This window comes from Lytechinus variegatus, chromosome 2 (assembly GCF_018143015.1).
Source record: "Lytechinus variegatus isolate NC3 chromosome 2, Lvar_3.0, whole genome shotgun sequence".
Classification (NCBI taxonomy): Eukaryota; Metazoa; Echinodermata; class Echinoidea; order Temnopleuroida; family Toxopneustidae; genus Lytechinus; species Lytechinus variegatus.
Window position 1 is genome coordinate 12,986,289 of NC_054741.1, and position 24,047 is coordinate 13,010,335.

The following is a 24,047-nucleotide window of genomic DNA, read 5'->3' on the forward strand; positions in this document are numbered from 1 at the left end:
ATCTCTTGAAGAAAGACTAATTTTTGAATTCCTGTGATCTTGCGACGCAAAAATTCTGAAATGGCAGGGAAGAAGGATAAAAAGCAGAAGAAAAAGAACAAACCGCTGGTGAGAACTTTATGATAATCATTTCAAAATATTGTTTATGATGTAAATTTAATATACATGAAATAAAAAACTGAGATATTTCAATTTCAGTGGAGAAATGCTGGCGCAATTGAACAGCGTCATGTTCCTAAGCAACACCGTATTTTCTTCTTTGGTCCCATACGCTACGTTTGATGCGGGTCTGGGATGCGATCGAAAGTTGTAGATTTTTTTTAGTTCAATGTAATTTCATAATTTAGACTTATTTGTGGATTATTCATCTTCAATATTATAGCATGATTATATTTTCAACTTATTATTCTGATTCTGAATTCTGGACCTCAGACTCGAATACGACAGCAGGGGTCTGTCACTCTGTTGTGTTGCACTTGCAGAAAGAGTTGCGTTTAAACGCAAGTCAAAAAATCAATCGCAAGTCCAAAATGCGCGCTGTTGATTGGTTGAAAATCAAGTTTCGCATGATTTCTAGAGTTGTGTTTGATTGCAACACTTTCTGCAACGGGCCCCTGGGGCCCTGTTGCAGGGGCCATGACGATCTACTAGAGTTCAGTTCACCACTCTGGCACTGGCACTCAGTGCACTGCGTGACTGCGGCAGCGCAGCTCACCCGTTTGTACACCGCCCCAGGCCATGTTTGCATGATTTTTGTTTCTAACTTCAGTCCAAATCAAAATAACAGGAAAGCCAAGTGAAGCTTTTTTTGTAATATTATTGATTAGTTGGTAAATTAAACTAACAAAAACAAAACGTTCCCAATGTTTTGTTTCGATCTTGGAGACTTGGTTTTCAAAATTGATCACCAGGCCCAGGGATGAAAAACTGGCAGCCTAGTCCTGTACTGTTGTGTTCAGCTAGCGTAGTTCAGCGGAACAAGTAATGTACAGAGATTGAAGCTTTTGGTCTATTCTGTTGTGCAATGTCAATGGGCCGGATAAGCAAAACAGTGCATATGTTTTTAATCATGTGGCTGGCAATTGACCCAATAATTGTACAATTGCTGAGTGTGACAAAAGCCAAACTGGAGGCATAACTATTCTGGTGGCCATTGCAAAATGAAATCAGCAGCTTATGTTTGAACTGCAATATTTATATTCTATTTTGTAAATCAAATAAGTAATCATCTAATTTTAAAGGACAAGGCCACCCCAACAAAGAGCCGATTTTAATAGAGAGAGAAAAATCAAACAAGCATAACACTGAAAATTTCATCAAAATCGGATGTACAATAAGAAAATTATATTGAAGTTTTGCTTAATTTTTCAAAACAGTTAATGTTCATCCTGTTCGGTATGCAAATGAGGGACCGATTACATCACCCATTCACTATTTCTTTTGTATTTTTTATATGAAATATGAAAATTTTTATTTTCTTATCACTCTTCTTCTTCTTCTTTCCTTGGTTGGCAACCAGTCAGGATTGACTATTTTTGCCACAGCTTTTGTTCATTTTCAGTAGCTTATTATATATTTTTTTCCATTCCTTTTTTCCTTCTCTCTCTAATTTTTTTTTTCTTTTTTTTCTTCCTTTTCTTTTCTGTTATTTTCTTTGTCTTTTTTTTTTTTCTCTTTTTTCTTTTCTTTTTCATTTTATTTTTTTTTTCTTTTCTTTTCACTGTCATGTGAAACAAAGTCTCATTCCTCCCTAAAAACATGTAGTTTCATGATTTTTACATTTTGTGTTTCAAGCAAGGGGATCCTAATTGCCAAATTCATAAAAATTGAATTTATTGTATAATTCAAACAATAAAAACAAAAGAAATAGTGAGTGACATCATCGACTCTCATTTGCATATCACTGAATTGAGCATAGAACTGTTTCGTGATAAAAAGCGAAACTTTAAAATGTCAGAACTTTCTTATTTTACATCCGATTTTGATGAACTTTTCAGCATTATTCATGTTTGATTTTTCTTTATGTATTTATTCAAATCAACTTTTTCTGAGGTGGACTTTGACCTCTAAGGAACATGAAGTTCAGCAATTCTTGTCTTGCCTTTTCAGTCCCATATAGGGACAGCTTTGTTCCCTCGGGCCATTTTTGCAGCTGTTCCTCGCTCTCCTGAGCCTCCCCAGCCAGCCAGGAGCCCAACACCCAACCAGAGTAGACCAGCATCCGCTTTGTCTTCAGCCATTATGGATGCCACTTTTGTAGGCAGAGCAATAGGTAACTAAGGCTGCTCGTTCGTACATAATATAATCTATATACCTCCAAACTTCAAGTTTGTAAAGATATTTAAATGATTATCCAATTCTATTCTTTATACCTATTATTAATTTGAAGCACATTGCTATGAATGATGTATATGTACTCTGCAGATAGAAAAGTCATGAAGTTGCATTGTTTTTAATATCATTGATGGTCATAATCTTTATCATCAGTTCGTCATCATCTTCATTTTTGTTTCAGTAAGTACAATCATTTTTTTTTTGCATTCATTACGTAACTTACTAATAAAATAAAAAGATAAATTAATTGATAAATAAATCAATATTTTAAATTGATTAATTATCACTCAATTAGTTTTTAATCATTTTATGTATCAATGAAGAAGTGCATTAATGAAGGGAATAAATTTATCCATTTGTTAATTTAAAAAAATAATAATTTGAAACTGTACTTCAATAAACAGCAAGCCCATCACCGAATAGTACCTTGCGGGCAACAGGTGACTTCACACCTAGGGAAGGAGGAGCTCTGGATGCTTCTGAACAACAGCAAAGGAATCTGGAGAGTAGCAGTATGGCAAGAAGCAGTATGTATGATTATGATGACAGTGAAGAGGAGGAGGACGATGAGGAGGAAGATCTGGATTATATGGGGATCAGTCAGAGGGAACGAGAGATGGAATACCATGATGATCCTGGGTACGTTTCATTTTTTTTGCCATCTTTTTTACAGTGAGGTGTTAATATATATAAAACAATACATTTATGATGTACATATGTTAAAATATTCAATGCCCATTTCATGGAAAGACTTAATCAGTGAAAACTCAGAAGGGCAGATGTAAAATAAAGCCAGCTTCATTTTTGATATTTTGGGAATATTTTTATTGTCACCAACTAATCTTTATTTTGATTCCTTAGTTATGCTCGGGTGGAAGATGTCCAAGAAATGCTCTCTCATGAGAAAAGAGGCACTATATCAAATCGAGCTAGGATGGAGACTCCGCCTATTTCGGGGGAAGAGGAATCGCCCAGGTTGACAGACCGCACTGGAACCGATACAAACCGGTCTTATCCAGTTCCCTCTCCTCGGGATCCATCCACATTGCCGAGCACCAGTTATGCTGCTGATATCCATTCTCAAGGTTATGATGAAAGTCAGTCACAAGGTCACTCAGAAGGTCGTGATCAAAGACATTCACCAGGAGGCCATTTGCAGGATGATGAATATGGTGGAGGAAATTCTGGCAAGAGGAAAAAGAAAAAAGCGAAAGAGAAGGAGAAGAAACAGAAGAAAGGAAAGGATAAACCCAATAAACCTGAAGGGTTATATGCCCAACCAATCAAAAAGCATGAGGTAATACTACTTTTGTTGCCCTTGTTTTTTTAAGACATTAATGGTTCGATTTGAAATAAGAATTAAGATCATAAAAGACCTCCTGCAGTGCATATTTTTAAAACTCATGCTATAATTGTTGTCTCACCAGTATAGCAGGGCGAGACATTAGGTGCTGCTTTTCCGACGGCGGCAGTGGTGAACAAGATGGCGTTGTCAACATTGAAATTTTAACCAAAGTTAAGTTTTTATATTGTCATCGTAACTTAAAAGCATGTGTACCTAGGTCATGAAATTTGAACACGAGGTTCAGCAAGTATTACTAAAAATACTGCCAGAGTTTCCGGTCACATGACAGAGGTCAAAGGTCATTTAGGACCAAAGAACTTAGACCATATTGGGGAATTAACATTGAAATCTTAACCAAGTATAAGTTTATGAAATGTCATCATAACTTGGAAATACATGGATCTAGTTCATGAAACTTGGACATATGAGTAATCAGTATGAGTGAACAACATGCGTTAGTTTCAGAAGGTCAGTGAACTTTGGCCACGTAGGGGGTATTTGTTGAATTGCCATCATAAATGAAAGTTTAATGATCTAGTTCATGAAACATGGACATAAGGGTAATCAAGTATCACTGATCATCTTGCACAAGGCTTAGGTCACATTGTCAAAGTCAAAGGTCATTTAGGTTCAATAAATAGTTTTATCATGTGACCGGTGTTTTTTTTTAATTATTAATTGTTCAATAGTTTTTGTCTCCCCTGCAAAGCAGTTAGACTATAGACACTGCCTTTTTGACGGCAGCGGCATCAATATAAAATCTTAACCAAAAGGTTAAGTTTTTGAAATGTCAAAACCTAAAAAGTATATATAGACCTAGTTCATGAAACTTAGACATATGGGTCTTGAAGTATTAGTGAACATCCTGCTTGAGTGTCAGGTCACATGACCAAGGTAAAAGGTCATTTAGGGGGAATTGAATTAAACAGGGATACTTCTATGTTTCTTGCAGCCACTGGAGCGACATGCATCTATATTATCCAATGAGAGTGATTTTACCGGAGTATCCGCCGAAGACTTCTCAGATCTCATCTCGCCGACACCATCGTGGAAAAGAAAACCACAGTCGCCAGGTTTGTCATCTGGAGCATTGCCTTAGATTTAGCTCAGAGTGAGATTAATCTCAATTCCTATCCCTCAATATTTGAGATCAATCTTAGTGTGAGTTTTGTAAAATCTATCGCAACTCTTTATAAGATAGGCCCCAGGTTTGTATTAAAAGTTAACTCACTATTTTATGGTGGGAGGGGTGCCTTTATAAGTATTATCACCACTAGAAATGATGAAAGTCCATTTGAACGTTAATTTGAAATTGAAAATGATCTTATTTTTGTATTAATTGAATTAAATTAGACCTCTGTAATATAGTAAATTATTCCCTTGTGTTGCTTATCCAAATCGCTCATTGTTAATTATTACTATCATGTTAATCACATGGTAAATGATTACCACCATATTGCCATGTTCAAAGCAAACTTTTCTCATGATCATTTAAGTTTGTATACAAGTGTGTTATATTTTTTAATTGACTTGCAATAGAATCTACAATGTATTTTATCTCCTCACTATACATGCCCTGGGAATAGCTTTGTAATGATAATGATTTTAGTTCTATGATTTTGAATTAATAATTTTTTTTTTGTTATTGTAACAGATCTGGGCAATGCAGAGGTGATCTCTAGTAGAAGCACTAAAACATCTAAAGGACCCAAATCGAAAAATACTGTTAATGAACCTGTGAGTGTTGACATAATCTGTGTCTTGTGTACAAAATGATAAATTATCAGTTTTAACAAGAACACAAACAATTGTGTGATATATAGCATTAAGAAAAGAATAACAAACAAAGCATACAAAAAGGATGATCAGAAACAAAGTCCAAATACCTGGTACTAGTAATGTGGGATATTGTTTGATGCACATATTCTCTTAGACAATGTGCTTTGGATGTTATGTGTTTTGGCAGTGCATCAAAATGCATATTTTGGCCTGCTTGATTTGTCTGTGCAATATCAGAGCTTATTGCATGATGCACCAAATCCCCATAGGCCTACGTACAAAAGTGCTGTGCAATATCATGCTATATTGGACAGTCAAATGAATAATGATCATAAAAAGAAGATAATAATTTTGCATGGCTTTTTTTCATGGGATACCAGACCAGTACAGGTTCCTCTTGTAAAGGCCAATATTGCATTCATTATGATTTTTGCAATGTATCCACTAACTCATAAAATATTTATTCTAAGCCATCCAATATGATATAGATATTACCCTGCAGGGTATGATTTATTTGGTATTGCATGGCAATTGGATTTATATTTTTTCATTTTGCTAAAATCTGAGACTATGGTCATGCTGTCATTAACTATCTCACTCTTTGAATATTGTCTGTGTCAGGCATTTAACGGATTTTCAATCTTCTTTTTTATTTGATTTACTTTACCTTACACCCTAAATAGGAAATAAGATATATCTTTTTTTTAGTTTAATTTTGATATCTGGCCTATTGATATATCAATTTATATGTTTCACAGATGATTGAGAAAGAGAGAGTTGATAACAATCAGTATGCTGCAGCACCATCTCCCCTAGCTCTTCAAGATAATGGTATGTGAATGAACCACCCTTCAATCGACATGATCCACTATACATGCCAGCATGCTTGATTACCCAGCATTCATCATAAATTATGGTTAAACGCATGTTATGGTATCTTGATGATTAAACCTAGGTTTAACCCTGGTCTAAACTTTAATTTTAGACAACACTTCTATGGGTTGCTGGGTTTCATAACATTTCTTTCATATTAAGGGCAAAGATAATGTACCAAATAATTCATAAAACTTATTATTTTTTCATATTTTCAAGTTCTTCTCAATTAAAACCCCAGGTATTTTTTTTCAACTTTTAGCTACAAGATTTGCATAATTTTTTTACCTTGGGAATGAGTTGACAACTAGCATTCTATAAAAGTGTGGTCTAAGTTAACCAAGGTTTATCAGAATATCATCCATTTCCCTTTAAGGTTATATGCAGTAATATTTCCACAGCACACTGCATATGAGAATTCACACTTTAAGTAGTCATTAATTTGTGGAGATAACTGAATCTGTTGGCACAAGAAAGCCAACTCAAAAGTGCAGCATTAAAAGTACAATTCTATTCCGTCTCTTGTGGAAAGTAAATGTAGGAAAGACGATGAGATCATGGAGGCTTTCTACTCCCATGCATCAACAGTTACAACCTATACCTCTACATGCATGGCTGATGCAAGTATACAACATGCGTGGAGGAGATGATGGGGGTCAGGGTTTTGACCTTTTATGCTCAACATTTGGTGATGATATCAATAGTATTGATCAGTAGCAATCATTTTGTGTCTGTTTAGATGCATGCATAAGTGAAAGCCATTAAAAACCAATATGTTTGATCTGTAATTTTATGCAGACATATATAGTCATCTGAACCGTGCTGAATCGCTCAACCAGTCGGCCAGTGATGATTATCTGAGACGGACCAACGAGCGTCTGGAAACGGAGCTGGAGCTGATTCAGAAGGAGAGGAACGATCTGATGAACACCCTAGATCAACGCACAAAACAATTGGTTGAAGAGAGAGGGAGGAGATCAGATATGAATAAATCCTTGGGGCTTGTTGGTAAGTCACAGTCTGCATACTATTTACATTTAAAGTTGCTGTCATATTTTAGAAGGGTATGCGGATGAACGTATGGGAAAGTGTTTTGTCATTTAATCCTTTTTCTTGATATAAGGAATTGCCTTTTGCTGACAACACTTTAAGTGATGTCTTCAAATAAAATATTTAATTTTTTGATAATTTTTGTTATTAAAAGGCAATTTAAGAATAGGAGTAAATGAGAAATGGCTTGTCATACGTAGAGTGGCATATGCTGGCTCAATTATTCAGGGGGGGTGTTTCACAAATATTGAAGTGAGCCACACTTAAATTTCTAGCTGTATGTGGCAGAAAATATATCCCCTCATTGGTCAGATCATGCTTAGGAGGATGGACTCTACTGTGCATTAATCAATAAGATTGCCGGCTAAATTTCATGTGCGTGTAGATCTTTAATCATGACTTTAGGTTGCGTTTAACACTTTGTGAAACACCCCTTGGGCATGACAGCTTAATAAGACTCGCCACGTTTCATTGTGGATGTAGACAACGATATTAGATAGGAATTTACTCAGCCACAGGTAGGGACAGTGATTTTCCGTTTCAAAAAATTTGCCTTTCCGTTTCAGAAAATCTCAAATTCCGTTTCAGCATGTCAGAAAACGGAAATTCCGTTTCCCCATAGACTTTGTACACACGGAAAAGTGACAATTCCGTTTCCACATTGAATAGCAAAATTACACGTACACTCGCACTAGCCCAACTTTGTATCTGCTACTGTACCAACAACACAATAGAATCCGTTCTAATCGGATCTATGCGGGTGTAAATAATATTTTTACAAAGACATTTAGCATGCATACATCCTCACCTCTCATATCATTAGCATTATTTCACGGTGAAATGATTTTTCATCGATAATTTGGGGTTTTTTTTGACATCGTTATCATCAGTCAACGGTTTTTGCCGATCCGCCATCTTGGATTTTAAGACCACGATATCGTGCTGTTACATCTTCAAACGTAGAGGGCAGCAACACACGACCGTTCATAGTACTTTTATAGTTGGAACGATCTTTGGTACAGTGCAGTGAAGCCCAACACGGCCGGCAGGCCGGGTAATGTACGGGCGTGGGGTACTGTACAATCGAGTGTGCTGATGTCGGGTGCAGTCATGATTTGTGAATTGTCATGATTGTAGCGAAGTGAGATCGTGTTTTCTGGGGTTTTGAGGCCATTTAATATTCTCATTTTGTTGTGATTTTGGAGTAATTTCTGTTGCTATTCTGTGTATTTTGAGGGAAAATGCGTTTTCCGTGATTTTCCGTTTGAAATGCCACTTTCCGTTTCAAAAAGCATTTTCCGTGAATTCCGTCCGTTTTCCGCGATCGCGGAAAATCACTGTCCCTACACAGGTGTTGTCCAACTAGAGTGGAATAAAGTTTTATGACCAAATTACATTATGTGATGCTTTGTACATTTGACCAGTTTCTTTACATGGTAAGGTTGTTATCTCACTTTCCCTGGGTCAACAATATGTGACCCTACTACTACTTCCGCCGCCACTACAACTAAAGCCTCTGACAGTTCATCCAACCACATTTCTTTAAATGTTAATATCGGTGCCTTATTCATTGACATTGTTAGCTGATCTAGAGGCCCAAGTGGAGGAGTTAAGTAATACTTGCCAGCGTCAGAGGGATGAGAAGCGGGCACTTCAAGAAGCCAATAAAAGACTCAAGGGCGAGAATATGAACCTACAGGACATGGCCCAGTCTAATCAGGAGGATGATGGTGAGGGGAGAAGAGGGAGAAGGGTGATGATGGTGATGGTGATGATAATGATGATGATGATGAGGAGGAGGAGGAGGAGGATGATGATGGTGATGATGATTATAACTATTGTGATGATGATGGGGAGGAGGATGATAATCATGCTGATGATGATGATGATTATAACTATTGTGATGATGATGATGCTGCTGCTGATGATGATGATGAAAATGATGATGATGATGAAAATGATGATGTTAATGGTGGTGATGATGAGGATGATGATGATGATGATGATGAGGATGATAATAATGGTGATGATGATGGTGATGGTGAGGATGAAGATGATGATGATAATGCTGATGATGATGATGAGGATGTAGATGATGAAGATGATGATGATGATGATAATGCTGATGATGATGATTGTAACTAGTGAGATGATGATTATGATGATGATGACGATGATGATGGTGATGTTGATGAAATGATAATGATGATGGTAATTGATACATGTAAATGTGGTAATGGTGGTGCTGAGGATGGATGCAATAATTTTGATGTTAAGGATGTAATGGTGTAATACCAAATTTGGAATGGTGAAAACAAATGAACATATTGATTGCATGCTAACCGGATGAAATCATATCAGAGCACACTGGAATGTGCTGCTAAGAGTGAGATGATATATACACCCATGTATTACCTTTATTTCTATTGCAGGAATGTACTTGAATCAACTCAAGAAACAAGCAGAGGCAGTGATTCGGGAGAATGAAGATCTAAAAAATGTTATCCATAAGCTCAACATACAACTCAGTAGATACCAAGCCAAATACGCCCCTCCACAGGTATATATAGTTATCTCATAAATCATTTGAAAACCTCAGATTTTTATTCAACTCTGAGCAAATACTTGTTCTTTTTTTAATTTTGTTAAAAAGTAGAGCACACTAGTAAGCCTGAGGGAAGGGAGGGGGGGGGGCAGTGCTGAATAGTCCCCCCTGATAGAACTTTGATGACCATTTTTTTTTTTTGGGGGGGGGGGCTTGTCAGAATCTTCATCTGTCTCTCGTTCTCCTTGGTCTGTCTGTGTTGTCATATCTCTGATTCTATCTCTTTCTCTCTTTTTCTCTTAGAAAGGGGATCCCCCTGGTCTACCTTCCAGAGGAAGTACCCCAAGATGGCTGACAGACACCAAGTACCTCTCCCTCTCATCACCGCCTACGAGGCTCAACTCATGGAGAAGGAGGAGGAGATCCAGGCAAATGTGGAGGAGGTGGAGGAGCTCAGAAGGAGTGCAGAGGAGGTGATCAGGGAGAACCAGAGACTCCTTCGGAAGTTAGAGGAGACCGGAGGAGGGGCAGGGCCGAAAGCAAGGCATTCAGAGAGCTGGTAAGTGTGCTCTGTTATTTCTCGAATTATATGACAACTAGAAGTGCTTCTAATACTACACTACTACTACTACTACTACTACTACTACTACTACTACTACTACTACTACTACTACTGCTACTGCTACTGCTACTGCTACTGCTACTGCTACTGCTGCTGCTGCTGCTGCTGCTGCTGCTACTACTACTACTACTACTACTACTACTACTACTACTACTACTACTACTACTACTACTACTACTACTACGTACTACTACTACTACTACTACTACTACTACTACTACTACTACTACTACTACTACTACTACTACTACTACTACTACTACTACTACTACTACTACTACTACTACTACTACTATTACTACTGCTGCTGCTGTTACTATTACTACTGTTACTATTACTACTACTACTACTACTACTACTACTACTACTACTACTACTACTACTACTACTACTACTACTACTACTACTAATACTACTACTACTACTACTACTACTACTACTACTACTACTACTACTACTACTACTACTACTACTACTACTACTACTACTACTACTACTACTACTACTACTACTACTACTACTACTATACTACTACGTACTACTACTACTACTACTACTACTACTACTACTACTACTACTACTACTACTACTACTACTACTACTACTACTACTACTACTACTACTACTGCTGCTACTACTACTATCATTCCTTGCTGCTACTTGTACTTTTACTACTAAGAGCAACACTTTCCCCTCTTTTGTTCCAGGTTGAATGATATTGAAGAACAAGCTAGACTGGTCCTGGAAGAGAATCAAGTGGTCCTAGAACAAATGGACCTTCAACAAAAGAAACTCCATGATCAACAGAGGAAACATGCTCAGGAAAGTGAGTACAATACAAAAAAAGCAAATAGCTGTTACTCAGGCGTTAAATTGCAGATTAGTCTACACCCACTTTGTCTACTTTCCATTTGGTCTCATCCCACATGGTCTGATCCTCGTCCATGTGGAACCTTTTTGTCTACTATTACCATTTGGTCTAATTACCACTTAGCCCATTTAGTCTTATTTCCAGTTAGGCTACACTCGTTTTGTGTGATATCGGATATGGAGTGTTGCAAGAAACCATCAATTGTTTTCCATTCAATTTTAGGTCCCAAAATCAGTTGAAACTGTATTTTATTGAAATTTGCAATTGATTGCTGGTCTGATTCTTGCATCAACAAATATAAATTGATTCACTTTGGCTAAAATTGATCTATCACTTTTAAATTTTCATCTGAGATGTGTTGCAAATATATTTTACAACACCCCTGTATCACCACTTAGTCTGTTGGATTGGATGAACTATCTATGAATCAAATTTTCATCTGAAAAAGTGTGAAATTATTAGAAGATGAAGTGAAAATTAAACCATCTGGGCATTAGACTAAATAATAATTAGACTAAATGGGTATTAGATCAAGTGTACTGTAGACCAAACCACAATTAGATCAAATTGATAGACCATGTCGATTCGTTGGCCTTGTGATATTAGACTATCTGAGAAGAAGACCAAATGCTTATAGACCAAATGAATGTATACCACTCAAGCAACAAGATGAAGCTAGAATGCAAACACTGACAATTATCTGACAGTTACAATAGTATTTATCACCTGTACTCAGCCAATCAAAACCGAGAAGAATGTCAGATCTATTCAAGAAGACTGAATACATCCATCTGAACAATGAATTTTCCAGGACCATGAGATAATCTTTAAAATTTTACTTTTCTTTTCGAAATGCCTCAATCTTATCTTGGCTAGAAATTAAATATAAACTCCAATTCATAAGTGGTACATCATTGCTAATTGGATGCTCACTACTAAGTATCATTTAATGAGATTTGCCTATCCTAAAGTACTTTGCCACATTTATGTCTTTTCCATCCTTCAATGATAAACAATATGTTTTTTTTCCATTTACAAATCAAGCAATAAGACTGACAAAACGCCTCACCATGGTAGAATCAGAGAAGAATAGCATGGAGGGTGAGCTTTCGGAGCTACAGATGAAATATGGCGCCCTCAAGGACCAGCATGAGAGATCGGTTCGAGAGGCAGAGAGTCAGATGCCAGTTCAGGAGCATCTTGATACCATTGCAGAATACAAGAGGTGATTTTGTCTGATGAAATGTGATCTTGCCCATATGACCATTCAGTTATCTACTTTTCAGTCAACCATATGATGACATTAACAAAATGCCTTCTATGTTGTTTACTGTGCCAGCCATTAAGAGCATTCTTTTGGTAGTCTCTGTTTCTTTTATGACTTCAGTAGGAACTCGGCAGGACAACTTTCTGCTCTTTAACGCCAAGCTGGTGTAACCCATTACTTAGGAAATATTTTTACATCTCAGTTCATCAGTCATTGAGGCTGACCTTGCAGGTGACAGAAATGACCCTCTGGCCTTATCTTACAGTGGAGACAATGACCGAACAGGGATTTGAAATCACAACCTTGTGATCATGAGTCCAGTGCTCAAACCAATACACCACATGACCCACTTGTGTTCAGGAATGTTGTTTAAAGTCAGAATAAATGACAAATATTCACTATATTCATATGATCACTTTCCCATAAAGTATCTGTCCAACCCCTCAAATATTTGATCATCCTGAAAAGATGTGTATCTGTTTTTTAGTTAAAGGTATTGTTTAACTTTATGAGCAGCAGATTTAATAAATTCTCAAACCGAGATGAAACATGTGTGCAAGTGTATGGATTAGAACTAATAAACCCTGAAAACAACCATTATTGAGAATGAAAAGCTAAAACTACAAGGCAAACCCCGATTTTGTAATAGGCATCTTATGGATGCCCAAATAGTACACATTAGTGTATGGGATGAAATTAAGATGGTGTTTCCGGTCACTTTATACTTCAGTTTTTGAAGCACTAAATAAATATTTTCGAACGCAATTTTTTCTGGGCTTCAGTTTTGTAACATATCACAGACACAGGTGACAAGGTGACCTAGCTCAGATTTTTATAAGTCAAATCAATGTTAACCAATCACTTTAATATGAAATTTGTAATGCAGTTGTGATTTTTTTTAGTGGAAATGTCCAAAATTTTCATCATAAAAACCCCCAAACACAATCGGGAAATATTTTTAAACTGAATAGTTAATCAGTTATGTGTTGTTTTGTTTTGTAGGAGTATGCATGACATGAAGCGGCAGGTGGAAGCCGAGACGGAGAACACTCTTTCCAGATTGACAGCGGTCGAGACAGAAAAACAGAGTGTTGCAATGAGAGTAGCTGATTGCCAAGCAGAGAACAGCCAATTGAAAGGAGAGATACAGGCAATGCAGAAAGCTCAAAAGTAATAGTCCTCAAATGAATTTGCAGAAACTGAAATCTTAAGTAGATATGAACATAATTGAATAGGGGGATATTTTCCATGATAAAGACTAAATAGAGATGGGGGGGGGGTCAGATAGGAACTCTGAATACATGTAGTATGCTTAGCACTCAGTTATGTGTCCATTAAAGGTCAGTGAAAAGTGTCGGTTTGTTTACCAGTATACATATTTGGGTTCTATAACACAAAAAGCCCTATTTTATTTTTTTTTTCATTTAAATGTAAGTAAATTAAAGTGATTTCTATCAACCTAGCCTGTACATGTGTAAGTTGCAAGACAATAGTTTGCCTCATTTGGAGATGAAAAATAAAAACCAGTTTTGGCTTTTATTTTGTCAAACCTTTGATTAGACAATTGATTGTATTCATCACTAATCCACTCTTCCTCTCTCTCCCCCCTCTCTTTTTCTTCTTTTTCTTCTTCCATACAGACGTTTACAACACAAGCTGACAATGTTAGAGAAAGAGCTGTCTCATTCACAATCCAGAGAGCAGGCAGCCAATCAGCATCTAAATAGAGTCCTGGAAATAGCTGAACAAACGGCAGCTGAGAGAGATTCATTCAAAAGATGGTTAATATTCCCCTCTTTGTGTCCTAAATAAAGGGGAGGCCCACTAAAGTTTGGAGATTTGTCCTGTATTCTATAGCTAGATTTAATTGAGAACATGGTGTAAATCTACTGGAATTATGAGAAGCCAAAAATGTGAAAATTCTGTTTACATTTTATGTTCCTTATGTTTATTGTGATCTTTCCTAATTCTTTAATTAGCTGATTCATCCTCCCCTAACAGTTAAGAATGATTTGAGTATCAAGTGGGCTGATGAATTAAACCACAATACCAGAGGTGAAATGAAACATGACTTCAGTCTTCAGAATATTGGCCAGTAAATTCTTAATTCATAACCAATGACTGGAATTAATACTTTGAAGCAGTGTTATTGGATTAGGCCTGGTTGTCTTCAAAAAGCTTTTCGTAAAGTTATGCATTACTTTACGCACAACTGGAACATGTTCTTAGGTGCTAATTCAGCTTCATAGGGGTATATCATTAGCACAAGAAAGGGTCACCAGTTGTGCATAAAATCATCAGTAACTTACAAACAGCTTTATAAAACACACCAGTATGTACTCAATGAAAAGATTTCCTAGAAACAAAATTATGTCATTTAGGCCATTCTATTTATCCTGCATTCTGAATTTTAAATGTGATTTTTAGGCACATACACAAGCTCAAGAGAAGGAGAGAGCGGTCAACAAGATGATAGCGGGTAACGTTGCTATTGGGAGAATGGAAGAGAAACTTAAGGTAGGTACAAACAAACAAAATCATGAAAAAAAAACATTAAACAAAATTAGAAACATTAGCAAATTGGACAAAAAACATCAAAAGTATTTGTCCCCCCAAAAAAGGTTGTTGCAAAAAAGCATTTTGCTAAAATGCAACTGAATAATCAAGCACAACTCCCTGATACACGCATTGCTTGAAAGTCACTGCTTAGAATATTGCATTATGGGTTAAGAACCTGGCCAAATTAGAGTAGTTTGGTCTTGAGGTGGTGCTATTAATACTACTTATAGTTTTGATCAAAGAAAAAGTCGTTTGTTAATTGCTTTTAATGGAATATATATTATTTTGTGCTCTTGATTATTTAAAGACTACTGATTCAATCATAACAAATTATAGGTTATAGGACAGGGATGTTGTGGAAAGTGATTATGCAACTGACAACACTACCCTTTGTAAATTGAAATACATATCAATGACAAAAGAAATAAATGAATTAATCTTTGATGATTGCAGATGTATAAACTGAGAGCTGGTAATAAAATGGATGACATCATGGGACGAATGAAAGACCAAGATGAGCTTCATACGTCAAGATTGAGCCAGTATGAGAGAGAAATGAAACATCTTAGTCAGCTTGTCAGAGAAAAGCAAGATGCGTTAGACGCAGTAGCTGCTGATAAACAGTAAGTCTTTTTCCTTTAGACATTTACAATTTTGATATACTATTACTAGTGGGGCATTGCTTATGCTCAATTTCAAATCAGTCAATCACTAATCCTGTGATTAAATATAAATTTGTTGTTGATTTGAGTCAATTGCAACTCTTCTTTGCAACATCATATTGCACTTGGTTCTTCCTGCACCTCATAGGGATGCATTCATTTGACATTTCAAATACCATCATAACATGTTTTTCAAAGATGTTTAGTTTATAGGTTTAGTTTAGTAAGAGTTCTGCTCAAATGTTCTTTGACAATCGTAGGACTAAAATGTCTTTCAAAATGCAAACATGTCCTGTGAAAAAAGTGCATTTAAAAAGGGCAAATTCTGGTAACGCATGATAATAAATTTTTGTACAGTCCAATTCAGGTTTGATACTCTACAAAGGGCTGCATTCAAACTACACTTCTGTTCCTCCCCAAAACCTTTTTAATTCAAAGATTGTTAGTACAAGCCACAGTCATTTTCAAGCCAAAATCATCCGTGAAATAAATGTCCTGTAAAATATGAGGTGATCACATTCCTATCACAGGTGCATATAGGAGTACATTTCTAGATTCTTTGCTTGAGTGAACAATGGATGATATCTACTATGTGTTGTTGATTTCTGTCTGGAATTCACACAAACGTAGTTGATTTCATCTTGGTATTTCCTGTGTGGGTGTTGATTACTTGATCTGTTTGCTGGTACCATTATGAATAGCAAATCTTTATGATCTTTTGCTTTATACAGAAAATGAAGTTTTCTTTCTGAATTCCTGGCTTTTAAACAAAAAATTTTGTTTCTCTATTGTTTCATTTTGATAGGAAAAATGAATGGTTGTGGTAATGTTTGTAGAGCGGATTAATTTTCAGTATTATTATTATTATTATTTATTTGGCCATAAAAACATACAAAAATTTTACAATGTAATTACATGAATACAATTTGAAATTGAATAAATATAGATAAAGTAGAAATGAAAAAGAAAGGAGTAAGAAAACGGTTTTTCCGTGGGCCAGGGCTCGCAAAAGTAAAATTCAGTACTATTGCCCAGAGGCATGCGAGCCCTCATGGAAAAACCGTTGAGAGAATATTGCACATTCAATATATAAAATTGCACATTATTAAAATTCAAATAAAAGACATTGACAAACATTATTCTAAAAAGTATGTAACGCCAGGCAAGATACAGTAAAAGAAATAAAGACGGGTATTGGGAAGAATTTGAATACCCATGCCGGCCTGAATAAGGAATGTTTGTAATGCTTAACATAATATAGCACAAAAATAACTTAGATTTGTGTGAGGTACTAGAGCCCGAAAAGCAACAATGAAATGAAATAAGGAGGAATGCCCTAGACAACAGCAAGAGCATGCCTCCACATTCCTATTAATGGCATGTGTACTCGCCAGGCTCCAGCACCTAATACATAACAATCATAGAGACAACAAATACAGTATAATAATAAGCTTTGAGTGTTGAGGGACTTGTATTCAATTGTATTGGCTAGTATGTAATCAAACTGAAACCAAATTAAAACTGCCACAATACATGTATTTCTATAATTGACAGGTATATTTAACATTAATTATGAAAAAAGAATAAATAAATATTTCACCTTGTGATATCAGTGATAATCACGTCATCATGGGTGTTTTGGCAGTGGGCCATTGATGTCATTCTTTTGAGGAAATCTTGAATATTTCAAGTTTTTCTTCAGTTATGTAGACCTGGGCCGCGTCTTACAAAGAGTTGCGCTTGATTCAATCAATCGTAACTATGGAAATCCATCAGTGTCATAATTTTTTGTATAAGAGATTGGCACAATGTCCATTGTAAACAAAGAGAAACAGTGAATTTTCAAGAAAATAATGAATGCATGAATATACATCATAGTTGGAACAAACATGCATAATACATGTTGACGTTGCTGGCCGTCCATAGTTGTGATGATGAGATCAATCGTAACTCTATGTAAGATGGGGCCCTGGTTTTGAATCCTCATTGAACATCTGAAATCATCATGATTACATTCATGGTGCTTAAGAATGTACTATTCACTCTTGTAGGAAAGTTGAGGAACAGTTGGAGGTTGTATGGCAGAGTGCTACAGAAGACAATAAGAGATTAAAGGCACGACTTGCGAAGTCAATGAGATCATCATCCGCCGCAGACTCCAGTCACATGCCCTTTGGATCAGATTCGGACAATAGAGGGCTCCTGTCATCAGAGAGTGACTGAACAGTTTATACTCAAGCAGACAGTATACTTCTCACATGGTCTCATACCACATTAAGCCCATTTGGTCTACTATCAATTTAGACTAATTATCATTTGGTCTACACTACACTTGGTCTAATACCCAAATAGTCTAATTCTCAGGTCGTCTGATGCACAGATGACTTAATTTACTAAGTATTTTGCACGTTTTCCAAGGAAATCTTTTCATAACCAGATCATTTAACCATTTAGATTAGATGGTTTTAGATCAAGAGGATATAAGATGAAATGGCCCACCTGGAAATTAGACAAAAATTGTTATTGGGCTAAACGGTAATTAGCCCAAATGGCTAGTTAGACCATGTGAATTGAGGCCATATTGAAAGTAGACAAATCAGCAATTTACCATACTGATTAAACAAATTGGCCTGTATTAACCATGGTACAAAACTGTGGACTACAGTTACATGTATATGCAGATATGCAGTACAATTGAAACCGCTTTTGAGAATACAGGCTATAGAGCTCAGAGGTCATCCCCATGGCTACATGCTGTAATCTGTTTCAAGTAGCCTGAATGTCTGTGATAACAGTGGTTGTAAAATATACAGGACACTGGCTCTACGCCACTGATACACAGTGCCTGGTTTAAAGATTACTTTGTTTAGAACCATTGCCATGACAACCATAAGACTGTATAGGCTCATCATTTTGATTCTCTATTGGCTTTCAAACTCAGGATTACTTTAAATGAATAAGTAAAGAACCAATTAAAGAAAGATGTTCTTCCCTAGAGTACAGTATATGAATTTTCCATATTGAATTATGAAAGAGTCAGGTTTCCTGGCCATGCAGAAAAATGAATGAAATGCCAGGGCTGGTGTTGAAGTCAGTACTGTCAATGATGAAAAGTTAGGATTGGCTATGAAAAGGAGCAGACAGGAATCCTGCTGTAAAGACTCGGCTCCGACTTTTAGAAAGGTACGGTACGGTACCTAATTACAGTACTGATAATATGAAATTAAGTGACTTTAGGAAGTCATGAATCAAACTTTGATTCTTTACAATGACTTTGCAAAGTAAGCAAGAATTTGGAAATACATTGGAATGTGTGAAAAATTCTTAGGTGTAAGAATGATCTTTTACTTTTCAATTATCATTGCAATATCAAAATCAGGGTGATTTTGCTGATTAATTTGAATAAATATATATATATAAGTACATGTATATCTGAATTATATGCTTTTGTTTGCTTAGCTTGCCACATTTTGAATTTTCATTTGTATTCTAAAAGAGAATGTCAAATTAGTGAAATTAGTGACTATCTTATGTTAAATTACACTTCTATCTATGTATTGTATTCTGTAGTGTTAATGTTGAATATGGTTTAGAGGATTCTGATTCCTCAATCGGTGAACTTCTTTCAGTGCTAGTTCTAAAGAATTTTGTACTTAATTCTGATATCTTGTCATATTAAAGAAAAAGGATGACTGGGGTATAAAAAAAATAAACACATTTAAGTTGCATGATTGAAGAAAAAAAAACTACTGGTACTTTTATTTGTAAAGGAGTATACATATACCAAAGAAAATCATAGTAGTGCGCACAATCACCTTGAATCAATCTATGTATGCATCTCAGTTTTCTTGAAGAACTGCCTTAGTTTTAGTTGGATCACCCTGTATATCTTGAGAAAATTTCTTGGCTTTGTGTCTTCTTTTCATCATAATATACATTATCTTATGTTAAATTAACTTCTATCTATGTATTGTATTCTGAAGTGTTAATGTTGAATATAGTGTAATGTACTAATTATCCATCTGTTCAAAGACACATTCCTTTTAACTTTGAATACTACATTACCTTAGATTTTGTTGCATCACCCTGTACATCATGGAAAAATATATTCTTGTCATTAGATTATATTACATGATGTATGTATGTGAAATTATCTGTTCAATGACTCATTTCTCCTACCCTTGATCTATCTTTGAATACTGCAATGCCTTAGATTTTATTGGATCACCCTGTACATCTTAGAAATATTTCTCAGCATTGCAATTCTATGTCATTGTATGTTTCTCTGTAATGTATAAATTATCCATCTGTTCAATGACACATTCCTTCTAACCTTGATCTATATATAAGCACCTTGATTGATTCACACTTACTTTAAAGTGTACCTTGTTTTATATCAATTTTTTTTAAACATTTGATGGAAAGTCAGATTGAGGCATATAATCATTTTACTTAAGGCCTAATTTCACAAATGATGTTTAACTTAACCTCTCTCCTGGGAGGGAGTTTTTTTTTAGACACAATGTTTGATGTGATTACATTATTGTGGTACTTGTAGGTGTATTTATTTGGACTTATGCTAATAGTGCACTTGAAAAACTTGTTGGGTTTAGACTGGCTGGTTTTAGACCTGTCAGACCACTCTTCTATGAATTTAGGACAAATGGTTTTGTTACTTATTGGGGCAATGAAGATTGTTAAAATTTTCTGCTCAAATATTCAAGTCATTCAAAGGTCCCCCTTTCATTTGTTATTAAAATGAACATTTCTTTTATTACTCGACTGTAAAATGAGTATGCTGGTGTAATTTCATTACAACATGGTGAAACCCCAATTTTGCTATCAGAAAAATGATGCTAGTCCTTTTATTCTAGATGAGCTGCTGGTAGGGTTTGTTAGTGCCATTTCATATCAAGCATAATTCGTATTAAAGTGAACATTTTTATATTATTATTACTCAACAGCAAGTATGTTGGTCTAATTTTGCAATTCCAAGAGATTTCTTCTTTCTTCTACGCAAAACCAGCGGGCATATATTCATCAGTCAATTTGGTAAACAACAATTTGGTATTTCTGAAATTCTTCATTTCGAAATTGGTGTTCCGCTGTATTTTTCCTTAATACAGTTGCATTTTATGCACATAGACATCAAGTGGGGACTTCCGATGATCCGATAGTAAATATTAGTGTGCTAATTTCTTTATTTGGTTATGGAAAATTTTCGATTATTATAAATACTTATATATGTATGGTTATTTTAAGGTCATTTTCTACTCTGTTTGTCATATCAGAAGCCTGGTGCTGAAATAAAACTTGTACCTGATGTACACTTATAGACAGACTACTAGTACTTTCTTGTTGGTTATGAAGTACTGTTTATTGTTGAGAAAGTGATCTATGTTAGAACTCTGAAATTTTTCAACAAGAGTAATATATTTTCTAAATTTCAGTTTGGCTTTCGTGAGAAACATACCACCACCCATGCCTTGCTACATTTTATTGATAAAGTATCACAATCCATAGACAAAAAGATGCATACAATTGGTATATTTCTTGATTATTCGAAAGCTTTTGACACAGTAGATCATGATATTTTGATTGGCAAGTTATCACATTATGGTATCAGGGGTACAGCATTGGACTGGTTCAAGAGTTACTTAGCTGACAGGAAACAATTTGTCTCGATAAAGGATGCTGAGTCAGGTTTACAGAATGTCACTTGTGGTGTTCCCAGGGATCCCTCCTTGGTCCGTTATTATTTATTGTGTATATTAATGATTTTCACTATTCCTCTGATATTTTATCATTCATTTTATTTGCAGATGATTCAAGTTTGTATTATTCCCACAGAAATCCTGAGACCCTTTTAAAAACAGTTAATAGTGAACTGAGGAAAGTCACTTTGTGGATTCAAGCAAATAAATTATCTCTAAATTTGCAGAAAACAAATTACATGCTTTTTAGCAACAGGATTAGAGAAGTTCCAGGTGATGTTATATTTAATGATGTGTTAATAGATAGAGTAAAGACGACCAAATTTCTGGGGTTGCATATAGATGAAAAGCTGATTTGGAAAACCCATAAATCATCTATGTAAGACATTATCAAAAAATTGTGGTGTAATATACAAATTGAAATCCTTTTTCTCTACTGATATTCTTTGTATGATGTATTCAACACTAATTCTCCCTTATCTCAATTACGGTGTTCTTGCATGGGGTAATTCTCTTAAAACTAATCTAGAAAGGGTGTACTTGATTCAGAAAAGAGCTTTAAGAATTGTTTGTAATGTTAACTGTCGCTCGCATACTACCCCACTTTTTTATGAGCATAGAATTCTTAAATTACAAGATATCTATGATTTTCAACTTGGTACTCTAATGTATGCATACAATGCAGGCATCATGCCACCAGCTCTGGTCACAATGTTCATGAAAAATAGTGACATACATAAGTATTATACACGAAATGCTTCTGCATTCCACTTACCAAAGTTACATACAAGTTTTGCTTTTAGGACAGTTGTAAATACAGGACCCAGGTTCTGGAACTCTCTCAATTCAAATATTAAAAAATCTGTAAGCATTTATACTTTTCAGCGTGTACTTAAAGGTTATCTTCTTAATTGTTATTTGTGAGTTGCTTTAGGTTAAGATATGCTTTTATATACTATGTTATTTTTTAATTTTGGAGCCTATAAAAAACTGTATATAAGACTGGAGAATGTTATGATATATCAATATTTATTTATTTTATATCTTGTCTAACTGGATTCTTCTGCAGAGGGTCAGCCCATGTTTGTTTTTTGTTTTTTGTTTTTGTTTTTTTCTTGTGTATCTTTTACCTTTGTCATGTTTTGTTTTTTACTTTACTATTTTACATACGATCTTCCTCTTTTTTTTCATGCCATATTATCCATACTTATTCCTTGTTCCATCATATATACCTTAATTATATCATATTGTTGTTAGTTTATTAGACTTCATAATTGTACATTCAAGCAATGTATTCTATTTTTTAGTGTGTTTTTGTCATTGATTAGTTTTAGTTTTTCTTTTTTGTGTGTGTTTTATTGTTGTTGCTTTTTTTTAGTTGTTTTGTTTCTCTTGTATTTTTAAGGATATTACATGTACACACTGAATATTATTTAGTCATGTACTTGAAACAAAGGAGACCCTAGCCTTACAAGCCTTGCTTTTTCAGGGGTTCTCCTTGTCTTTCTCTCAATACGTAATTAGTTATTTGCTGTGTTCTTTTTTTTTCTCTACTGTAACAATGATTTATGGTTAATTGATTTTCATTTGTAGAATGTGAAATCACACTTGTAAGATAAATGTATGTGCAGACAGAAAGACGAATAAATATCTTATCTTATCTTATCTTATCTTACTCACAAGGTCAAATTAATTTTAGTTTGTACATCAGATTGGCAACAATCACCATTTTTTAAATCAATTTTTATGTTTAAAAGACATATGGATATTACATAAGTCAACTTTTTATTGGGCCTTTTCTCAATTAATAATGGTACATTCCTTAAATACGCATAACACCTACCAGGTCTCTATGCGCGAGTGACTAAATAAAACATTCTGAAAGAGGTGGGTTTTTAATTGAACTTTGAATTTATGACCTGAATTTAGTAATTCATGTTCAACATCTGCACAAATATGGTTTTATGCAGAAACGATTAAAATCACCATCTCCCCGATTGAATATGAAAATCACTTTGTTTAAAGTTAAAACCAATTAGAAAGACAAAATGAGCCTAATTACAAACCTTGTATTTTTCATGGGTTTCTATTTTTCCTGAAAATCTAAAAACATTGACATTTTGTTCTTTCAAGGGTCATAGAATTTAATATTGAAAACGACAGAGCTACCAGATAACTAATAGAGACTAACAACATAAACATTCACACACTACATCAGGCTGGCACACATCCAAATCCACAAGAGACCAAAACAGAATGTCAGTAAAATACACATCAAAATTTGTTCTTACCAAAAATCTTTATTACAGCACAAAAGTTAAATCTTACATTTGATTTCTGAATTGCAAAAATAGATTATCTCTTCGTCTAAAGGCCCTCCTAAAACCCTGTTAGGATCCCTTGATCATAAATAATTCTTATCCTCT

General features: G+C 35.1%; 3 protein-coding genes across 3 annotated transcripts; all 3 read left to right on the top strand.

Annotated features, from left to right (window-relative positions):
- On the top strand, window positions 1-5,499 carry LOC121407363 (centrosomal protein of 89 kDa-like). Its single transcript, XM_041598409.1, has 6 exons — window positions 1-108; window positions 2,110-2,272; window positions 2,739-2,973; window positions 3,196-3,631; window positions 4,632-4,752; window positions 5,334-5,499. Exons 1-6 carry the CDS (start codon window positions 61-63, stop codon window positions 5,453-5,455), a joined length of 1,125 nt encoding a protein of 374 aa, XP_041454343.1. The 5' UTR covers window positions 1-60; the 3' UTR covers window positions 5,456-5,499.
- Window positions 5,500-9,850: 4,351 nt separating this feature from the next.
- Window positions 9,851-14,669, top strand: LOC121409543 (centrosomal protein of 89 kDa-like). Its single transcript, XM_041601457.1, has 7 exons — window positions 9,851-9,941; window positions 10,230-10,485; window positions 11,256-11,374; window positions 12,464-12,644; window positions 13,689-13,856; window positions 14,327-14,467; window positions 14,666-14,669. The coding sequence occupies exons 2-7, from the start codon at window positions 10,274-10,276 to the stop codon at window positions 14,667-14,669; spliced, it is 825 nt and encodes a 274-aa protein (XP_041457391.1). The 5' UTR covers window positions 9,851-9,941; window positions 10,230-10,273.
- Window positions 14,670-15,094: 425 nt separating this feature from the next.
- LOC121407364 (centrosomal protein of 89 kDa-like) lies at window positions 15,095-21,247 on the top strand. The gene is made up of 3 exons (XM_041598410.1): window positions 15,095-15,203; window positions 15,699-15,868; window positions 17,959-21,247. The coding sequence occupies exons 1-3, from the start codon at window positions 15,156-15,158 to the stop codon at window positions 18,128-18,130; spliced, it is 390 nt and encodes a 129-aa protein (XP_041454344.1). The 5' UTR covers window positions 15,095-15,155; the 3' UTR covers window positions 18,131-21,247.
- Window positions 21,248-24,047: the final 2,800 nt, after the last annotated feature.